General features: G+C 40.3%; 1 protein-coding gene across 2 annotated transcripts in view; it reads left to right on the top strand.

The window, feature by feature from the left end:
* The first annotated feature begins 1045 nt into the window (after window positions 1-1045).
* The window catches only part of cep120 (centrosomal protein 120), a 45571-nt gene continuing 36120 nt past the window's right edge, over window positions 1046-10496 (top strand). For both annotated transcript variants that reach the window (XM_081350016.1, XM_081350015.1), the window contains exons 1-3: window positions 1046-1220; window positions 4103-4259; window positions 7661-7775. In XM_081350016.1, the coding sequence (XP_081206142.1) occupies window positions 1172-1220; window positions 4103-4259; window positions 7661-7775 (321 nt within the window). In that variant the 5' untranslated portion in view covers window positions 1046-1171. The remainder of the gene's footprint in view (window positions 1221-4102; window positions 4260-7660; window positions 7776-10496) is intronic.

The following is a 10496-nucleotide window of genomic DNA, read 5'->3' as shown; positions in this document are numbered from 1 at the left end:
TTATGAAATAAAAAGTCATACTTATAACATATGAAGTCATGATATAATTATGAAATGGAAAAAGTCGTAATTATGAGCAATTCATACTTGTGAGGAAAATGTTTGAGTTTTTATGACATTTAGTCAGAATATCAACATTTTATTTAAGAATCTTGACTTTTTAATATCATAGTTATGACTTCATATTTCATATTTTTGTCATAATTTTGACTTAATATGTAATATTTTTACATTTCTATGTTATAATTATGACATTAAAGTCAGAATTTCAACTTTTTATTTAATTTTTTGTATAATTATTATTTTATGTTTCATAGTTTTTACTTTTTGACATAAGTCATAATTTTGTTTTTATGTCATAATCTTGAAAGTTAGAATTTCAACTTTTTATTTAAGAATATGACCTTTTAAGTCATAATTGCGACTTGTATGTGCATTTTTATCATTTTAATGATTTTAATGATTTTTATGTCATAGTTATGAAATTTAAGTAGGATTTTTAAATTTTTAATATACTTTTTATATCATAATTTCGACTTAGTATGTCAGAATTTAAACTTTTTAAATATACTTTTTATGTCATGATTTTGACCTTTTAAGTCACAATTTAGTTAGTTATATCAACTTCATCTCATAAACGTAATAAATTCTAATTTCTTTGTAAAAATCCTATTACATTAAAGTCAGAACTGTAACTTTTTAATATTCATTTTATATCATCATTTCATAATTAGTATGTCATCATTTTGATTTGTCATAATTTCGAGTTTTTAATTTAATCTCATCAATTTATAGTGTCATAATTCCGATTTATTATTTCGAGTTTTCAATTTCATCTCACAAACTCGTAATAAATTCGACTTTTTATGTCATAATTATGATCTACACAAGCCTTTTATCTTATGTGGCGGAAATGGGCCTCCACTCATCAATTTATTTTCAATAAAAAGACAAAAGATTAGTTATTAGTGAATGTGTGATGTGTTCATCCGTCCTACAGGGGGAGCGCGAGTCACACAAACACGCTACTGTTTCCGGCGGAAGTGACGCAGACTGACAGTTACTCTACCTTCGTGATTTGAACACAACAGACGCGCTGAAAGTAAACAACAGATGAAATCACCTCTTTTTACCTCATTATGAGCGTCTTTAATTAACACCGCGAGATGACATGGCGTCCAAATCAGAGCAGCTGCTGATTGTCGTCTCCATCCTCGAAGGTAACAGATTTATCACTCAAACTCCTGCGATAAAAACAAAGTGAATTCGGTGTCATATTAACGATTAATGGTGTTAAATCATATCAGTCACGTGTTCTCTCGAGGCATTACACGCACATTTAGTTCTAAAATTATTTAAATGTGTATTTTGCTGATAAATATGTCATTAATAAAAGTACAACCGGTGCAGTGAAATTAATATAGTAATACCATAGTATTCTCTATAGTACGTTGAAGTAACGTTACCATGTATATGACTTTTTGACAGTGACATTTAAAGACAATGTCGACTTTTTATGACATTAAACTTTTGACTAAAACTTATTAAGTCAAATTTTCACTTGTATGTCATAATTTCGGCGTGTGTCATATTTCTGACTGTAATTTTCACGCTTTTTTATGTCGATGACATTTAAGTCAGAATTTCAATTTTGACTTTAATATCATAATTATGACTTCATATTTCAAATTGTCATCATTTTGATTTAATATGTCATAATATTGAATTTATATGTCATAATTATGACATTCAAGTCAGAATTTAAACTTTTTATTTAGGAATATGACTACACTCATTAATTCTAAAATTACTTAAATGTGTATTTTGCTGATAAATATGTCATTAATAAAAGTACAATCGGTGTAATTAGCATGGTAATACCATAGTATTCTCTATAGTATGTTGAAGTACCATGTATATTAGAGGTCGACTGATAGTGTATTTTACCAATACTGATCAACCGTACGTGCAGATAACCAACTTATCAACCAATATGTTTAAAATGGATAGGCCTACTGGTAAACCAGCGCTTAACTGAAATGTGCTAAATGAAATAAATATATAAATATGAATATATTAAAATGAGAAGTTCTACAGAACGAATTTTACAGAAAATAATTTAAACATTAACATTGTACAGGTTTCTTTCGCTATAACCTAGAGACATGCGTAAACTTCATAGGTAACCCTTTGCAAGTTCATGAACTGTATGCATTATACATAACTTTTTTACAGCATGTATTAATATTTGAGCATGACAATTGTACCTTAATCATTAATGTTAGTTCATAGTACGTTCATTAAGGTTAAAATAAAATAAAATAAAAATGAAAACTCAATTCAAAATGTATTAGTAAATGTTGAAATAAACAAACTAACAAATGAACAATACTTCAACATTTATTAAGCTTAGTTAATGCTAAAAATGTAATCTTGTAAAGTGCTGTCATTTCATAAATATCCAAAGAGTCACGCTTAAAGATGGCCATATCTGCAAAGGCCAGAGCATAAACGTGCCAGCTTGTGTTTGTCCTCTAGGGGGCGCTCTCGACCTCTGGAATGACAGCACACTCTTCTCAGTGTGGATTTCCGCCGATAACGATACTTCCACCAATCGACTATCGGGACCGATATATCGGCAAAACCGATTAATATAACCATAGTATATCAATATCACTGCACTGACACTAACAGAACTTGAACTGAATTGATCTGAGCGGTGTTCCAGCTGAGTTTGTGCTGTATTTGCTGCTTTGAAGCGGTGTAGACTCTAGAGCAGGGCTATTCAATTGGCGGCCCGCGGGCCAAATGCGGCCCGCCAATCATCTCCGTGCGGCCCGACGGCACCAACCTCCCTCCTCCTCTTTTCCTGGCGGTGCGGCTAATTTAGTTTAATACTCGCTCCGATTGACCTGAGAAACGTTTTACGTGCGAATATTTCAGCAGTTATTATATGTGTCCCGAATTTATGTCGACTGAACCAGCGATAGGCTACCAATCATTCGTGAATGAATCATTCTTTTGGTTCGATTCTAAACGCGCTTGCATGTGCGTTCACACCGCCGCCGGCGAGAGCGGCGGTTTCTCGTTACAGTATAACAACAAATAGCGCTGTTTTCAGTTGTTTCACTAGTTGTTTAAACACGGCCCAGCGCGGAGTTGCGTTTACTCCCGGTCCCGGACACACTAATATTAAACAGCGTTGCGACAACCAGTGGGAAGCGTTTCAGTTCGACAGAAACGTCTCTGTTACAAACCACAAATCACTCGATGATTTAACTAGTATTAAATCGGATGAAACAGCCTCAACATTCCCAACAAGACTGATGAGGAAAGCAGGAGAAACATTGTGGCATGACCGAAATTAGAAGACTTTAAATCCTCTAATCACCCTTGCAAACATTTACCATGAATGTAGGCTACTGTAGTAATTTACCATGGTTGGGCAGAAATGTGCAATATTTATATTGAATACTATGCAGTAATAAATAAATATAGTAAATATATATACTATAATATTATATAGTATAATAGTAAATATAGTTATTTATAATGCATTAGATTTATTAGGTGGGTAGAGGAATATATAATTAATGCTTGTTATGAAATTATGTCAGTTTCTTTGTAAAGGTGTGTATAGTTTTTAACTTGTGTTTAGGCATTTTTTATACAGTGGGAGCCTGTGGTTAACAAGTCTCACTGTCAGAATATTTTCATTTAAGCATAACAATTATAAATAAAATAATTATTATTTCTCACCAACAGCTAGAGTTTGTATAAGTTTGTATAAATAATTTATTTGTTCCAAGGAAAATAGTTGTACACAGCTGTAAATTATCAAGTTTTTATTTATTATGGTTTTATATATTTGCATAGGCTACTGTTGGGTACCACATTTCCAAGTAAATACCACACTTTTTTAGGGTTACTTTAACTTATTTATTGAAACTGTTATGTTTCAATAAATAAGCTAAACCTCCAAACCAACCCACCGGCCCACCTCAACTTTTCGATTTGATAATGCGGCCCTCGAATAAAACTAATTGAATAGCCCTGCTCTAGAGTAACGCTGAGGGACCTGAACTGTGTTTCGTCTCTCCAGGCCGCCAGTTTCCCAGAAGCCCTCGGCTCGCTCTGGTCGTTGAGGCTCGTTTCGACGGAGAGACGTTGGCCACAGACGCGGTGGAGCATCGAGAACATCCTCAGTTCTGCACTGAGCTGGCCTGGGAGCTCGACCGCCGGACGCTTCACCAGCACAGGTGTGTATCTGCACCAGCACAGGTGTGTATCTGCACCAGCACAGGTGTGTATCTGCACCAGCACAGGTGTGTGTTTCTGCACCAGCACAGGTGTGTATCTGCACCAGCACAGGTGTGTATCTGCACCAGCACAGGTGTGTTTCTGCGCAGGTGTGTGTATCTGCACCAGCACAGGTGTGTATCTGCACAGGTGTGTGTTTCTGCACCAGCACAGGTGTGTATCTGCACCAGCACAGGTGTGTATCTGCACCAGCACAGGTGTGTTTCTGCACCAGCACAGGTGTGTTTCTGCACCAGCACAGGTGTGTTTCTGCACCAGCACAGGTGTGTATCTGCACCAGCACAGGTGTGTTTCTGCGCAGGTGTGTGTATCTGCACCAGCACAGGTGTGTATCTGCACAGGTGTGTGTTTCTGCACCAGCACAGGTGTGTATCTGCACAGGTGGTGTGTGTTTCTGCACAGGTGGTGTGTGTTTCTGCACAGGTGGTGTGTGTTTCTGCACAGGTGTGTGTTTCTGCACCTGCACAGGTGTGTGTTTCTGCACAGGTGTGTGTTTCTGCAAAGGTGTGTGTATCTGCACCTGCACAGGTGTGTGTTTCTGCACAGGTGTGTGTTTCTGCACCTGCAGAGGTGTGTGTTTCTGCACAGGTGGTGTGTGTTTCTGCACCTGCACAGGTGTGTGTTTCTGCACAGGTGTGTGTTTCTGCACAGGTGTGTTTCTGCACCAGCACAGGTGTGTATCTGCACCAGCACAGGTGTGTGTTTCTGCGCAGGTGTGTGTATCTGCACCAGCACAGGTGTGTATCTGCACAGGTGTGTGTTTCTGCACCAGCACAGGTGTGTATCTGCACAGGTGGTGTGTGTTTCTGCACAGGTGGTGTGTGTTTCTGCACAGGTGGTGTGTGTTTCTGCACAGGTGTGTGTTTCTGCACCTGCACAGGTGTGTGTTTCTGCACAGGTGTGTGTTTCTGCAAATGTGTGTGTATCTGCACCTGCACAGGTGTGTGTTTCTGCACAGGTGTGTGTTTCTGCACCTGCAGAGGTGTGTGTTTCTGCACAGGTGGTTTGTTTTTCTGCACAGGTGTGTGTTTCTGCACCTGCACAGGTGTGTGTTTCTGCACAGGTGTGTGTTTCTGCAAAGGTGTGTGTATCTGCACCTGCACAGGTGTGTGTTTCTGCACAGGTGTGTGTTTCTGCACCTGCAGAGGTGTGTGTTTCTGCACCTGCACAGGTGTGTGTTTCTGCACAGGTGTGTGTATCTGCACCTGCACAGGTGTGTGTTTCTGCACAGGTGTGTGTTTCTGCACCAGCACAGGTGTGTGTTTCTGCACAGGTGTGTGTATCTGCACAGGTGTGTGTTTCTGCACCTGCACAGGTGTGTGTTTCTGCACAGGTGTGTGTTTCTGCAAAGGTGTGTGTATCTGCACCTGCACAGGTGTGTGTATCTGCACCTGCACAGGTGTGTGTTTCTGCACAGGTGTGTGTTTCTGCACAGGTGTGTGTTTCTGCACAGGTGGTGTGTGTTTCTGCACCTGCACAGGTGTGTGTTTCTGCACAGGTGTGTTTTTGCACCAGCACAGGTGTGTATCTGCACCAGCACAGGTGTGTGTTTCTGCGCAGGTGTGTGTATCTGCACCAGCACAGGTGTGTATCTGCACAGGTGTGTGTTTCTGCACCAGCACAGGTGTGTTTCTGCACCAGCACAGGTGTGTATCTGCACAGGTGGTGTGTGTTTCTGCACAGGTGGTGTGTGTTTCTGCACAGGTGGTGTGTGTTTCTGCACAGGTGTGTGTTTCTGCACCTGCACAGCTGTGTGTTTCTGCACAGGTGTGTGTTTCTGCAAAGGTGTGTGTATCTGCACCTGCACAGGTGTGTGTTTCTGCACAGGTGTGTGTTTCTGCACCTGCAGAGGTGTGTGTTTCTGCACAGGTGGTGTGTGTTTCTGCACCTGCACAGGTGTGTGTTTCTGCAAAGGTGTGTGTATCTGCACCTGCACAGGTGTGTGTTTCTGCACAGGTGTGTGTTTCTGCACCTGCAGAGGTGTGTGTTTCTGCACCTGCACAGGTGTGTGTTTCTGCACAGGTGTGTGTATCTGCACCTGCACAGGTGTGTGTTTCTGCACAGGTGTGTGTTTCTGCACCAGCACAGGTGTGTGTTTCTGCACAGGTGTGTGTATCTGCACAGGTGTGTGTTTCTGCACCTGCACAGGTGTGTGTTTCTGCACAGGTGTGTGTTTCTGCAAAGGTGTGTGTATCTGCACCTGCACAGGTGTGTGTATCTGCACCTGCACAGGTGTGTGTTTCTGCACAGGTGTGTGTTTCTGCACAGGTGTGTGTATCTGCACCTGCACAGGTGTGTGTTTCTGCACAGGTGTGTGTTTCTGCACAGGTGTGTGTATCTGCACCAGCACAGGTGTGTGTTTCTGCACAGGTGTGTTTTTGCACCAGCACAGGTGTGTATCTGCACCAGCACAGGTGTGTGTTTCTGCGCAGGTGTGTGTATCTGCACCAGCACAGGTGTGTATCTGCACAGGTGTGTGTTTCTGCACCAGCACAGGTGTGTTTCTGCACCAGCACAGGTGTGTATCTGCACAGGTGGTGTGTGTTTCTGCACAGGTGGTGTGTGTTTCTGCACAGGTGGTGTGTGTTTCTGCACAGGTGTGTGTTTCTGCACCTGCACAGGTGTGTGTTTCTGCACAGGTGTGTGTTTCTGCAAAGGTGTGTGTATCTGCACCTGCACAGGTGTGTGTTTCTGCACAGGTGTGTGTTTCTGCACCTGCAGAGGTGTGTGTTTCTGCACATGTGGTGTGTGTTTCTGCACCTGCACAGGTGTGTGTTTCTGCAAAGGTGTGTGTATCTGCACCTGCACAGGTGTGTGTTTCTGCACAGGTGTGTGTTTCTGCACCTGCAGAGGTGTGTGTTTCTGCACCTGCACAGGTGTGTGTTTCTGCACAGGTGTGTGTATCTGCACCTGCACAGGTGTGTGTTTCTGCACAGGTGTGTGTTTCTGCACCAGCACAGGTGTGTGTTTCTGCACAGGTGTGTGTATCTGCACAGGTGTGTGTTTCTGCACCTGCACAGGTGTGTGTTTCTGCACAGGTGTGTGTTTCTGCAAAGGTGTGTGTATCTGCACCTGCACAGGTGTGTGTATCTGCACCTGCACAGGTGTGTGTTTCTGCACAGGTGTGTGTTTCTGCACAGGTGTGTGTTTCTGCACAGGTGTGTGTATCTGCACCAGCACAGGTGTGTGTTTCTGCACAGGTGTGTGTTTCTGCACAGGTGTGTGTTTCTGCACCAGCACAGGTGTGTGTTTCTGCACAGGTGTGTGTGTCTGCACCTGCACAGGTGTGTGTGTCTGCACAAAGGCTAATGGAAACACGCCTTCTGTCTGCTTCCCACAGGCTCCAGAGGACACCCATCAAACTGCAGTGTTACGCCGTGGACTCCAGCTCGGGTGCCAGAGAGAGTGTGGGATACATCGTCCTCGACCTCAGATCCGTGCAGGACATCAAGCAGGTCAGAAACCGCACGCTGGTCTTTCAACTTTGGAATCGCTAAGAGCTTTAAATGTGTTTGAAAGAGTCTCTTCTGCTCAGCGAGGCTTTATGCAGGAAAAACAGTGACATATTATTATTATCACTATGTGAATATACAGTAAAGTGTAATTTATTCCTGTGATCAAAGCTGAATGTTCAGCATCATTACTCCAGTCTTCAGTGTCACATGATCCTTCAGAAATCACTCTAATATGAGGATTTGATGCAACAAACATTTATGATTATTATCAGTGTTCATATTTTTTGTGGAAACTGTGATACATTTTATTTCTCAGGATTCTTTGATGAATAGAGAGTTCAAAAGTACAGCGTTTATTTAAAATAGAATCTTTTGTAACATTATAAATATCTTTACTGTCACTTTTGATCAATTTAATGTGTATTTGATGAATATAAATTTTCTCAAACTTTTGAACAGTAGTGTATCCTGGTTTGGTTGCTACAAAAATATTAAGCAACAAATTTAAATAATAATCATAAATGTTTCTTGAGCAGCAAATGTATAAATAATGTTTTTGTGCTAAAGTTTAGAGAACATTAATTAAAGACATTTAAGCTAACATTCTATCGACATCAATAGATGAACGTTTGTTCATAACTTTGAGAGAATCTCGACAGAACGTTCTGAGAACATCCCGTGTTCGCTGGGATTTAAGTCAAGTCAAGTCAAGTCAACTTTATTTATATAGCGCTTTTCACAATACAGATTGTATCAAAGCAGCTTCACAGTATTAAATAAAATAGTACATCAGTGTTTGTTTCTGGTGTAAAACATCCACGTTTGGTAATGCAGATCAATAGCACTGTTGAATCGATTAATCAAATTAAGTATCCCCAACTGAGCAAGCCAAAGGCAACAGTGGCAAGGAACCGAAAAACTCCATCAGGTGACCTAATGGAGAAAAAAAAAACCTTGGGAGAACCCAGGCTCAGTCGGGGGCCAGTTCTCCTCTGGCGTTTATGAAGTAGAGACCGGATTTAACTGTAAGATTAAAATATTATATGAATGCCTGGCTGAAGAGATGCGTCTTTAATCTAGTTTTAAACTGGGAGAGCGAATCTGAGCAACGAACAGTATCAGGAAGGCTATTCCAGAGTTTTGGTGCTAAATGTGAAAATGCTCTCCCTCCTTTGGTGGATCTGGATATCCTAGGTATGACCAGAAGCCTCGAATTTAGTGATCTTAAAGAGCGCGATGGATTATTTGGCGATAGAAGATCCGTTAAATAGACTGGAGCTAAGCCGTTTAGGGCTTTATAAGTCAGTAGCAATACCTTGTAATTAATACGGAACTTTATAGGTAACCAATGTAGTGATGATAAAATTGGTGTTATATGGTCAAACTTTCTTGATCTAGTAAGAACTCTAGCGGCGGCATTTTGGACTAACTGTAGCTTGTTTATTGAGGATGCAGGACAACCGGCTAATAAAGCATTACAGTAATCTAGTCTCGAGGTCATGAATGCATGAACTAGCTTTTCTGCATCAGAAACAGATAGCATGTTACGTAATTTAGCAATATTTCTAAGGTGAAAAAATGCTGTTTTTGTAACATATGAAATATGATTTTCAAAAGACAAGTTACAATCTAATATAACACCCAGGTCTTTTACTGTAGAGGATAAAGTAACAGGACACCCTACTATGTTAAAGTTGTATTGTGAGAGGTTTTGTGGGCGGTTTTTTGAACCGATAAGTATTACCTCTGTCTTATCTGGATTTAATAAAAGAAAATTGCGCGTCATCCAATCTTTTATATCTTTAACACACTCTGTCAATTTGGATAATTTAGCGTTTTCATCCGGCCGTGATGAAATATATAGTTGAGTGTCATCAGCATAACAATGGAAACTAATTCCATGTTTCCTTATAATATTTCCAAGTGGCAGCATATATATTGAGAATAATAGAGGGCCTAACACAGATCCTTGCGGCACTCCATAGTTTACTGGAGTTATGATCGATTTTTCTCCGTTTAAATAGACAAAATGGTAGCGGTCAGATAGGTATGATCTGAACCAGCTTAATGCTTGTCCTTGAACACCGGTATAGTTTTGTAGCCGATCTAAGAGTATTGTGTGATCTATAGTATCGAACGCCGCAGTAAGATCAAGTAAAACTAATATTGAGATACAGCCTTGGTCAGAAGCTAAAAGTAAATCATTTGTGATTTTAACGAGCGCAGTTTCAGTGCTATGATGCGGCCTGAACCCAGACTGAAACTTTTCATAGGTGTCATTTTCTTGCAAGAAAGAGCCCAGTTGGGCAGACACAACTTTTTCTAATATTTTGGACATAAAAGGAAGATTTGAAATGGGTCTATAATTTGCTAGGTTATTTGGGTCTAATTGTGGTTTCTTAATGAGTGGTTTTATAACTGCCAATTTAAATGTTCTTGGAACATGACCTAAAGATAAAGACGAGTTAATAATATTGAGGAGAGGCTCTTCCACTATAGGTAACACTTCTTTCAATAGTTTAGTTGGTATGGGATCTAATAAACATGTTGTTGTTTTAGAGGAAATGATAAATTTATTTAACTCTTTTTGTTCTATAGTTGTAAAGCACTGTAATTGTTCTTGCGGGGTGATAATCGAGGCTGAATTATAAGGCGCGATTGAAGATTGAACGTTTACAATTGTGGATCTGATGTTTTCTATTTTCTCAGTGAAAAAATTCA

Source organism: Scardinius erythrophthalmus, assembly GCF_964197995.2.
Source record: "Scardinius erythrophthalmus genome assembly, chromosome: 20".
NCBI lineage: Eukaryota > Metazoa > Chordata > Actinopteri > Cypriniformes > Leuciscidae > Scardinius > Scardinius erythrophthalmus.
Note: the sequence above shows the minus strand (reverse complement) of the source record. Positions and strands in the feature narration are given on the sequence as shown.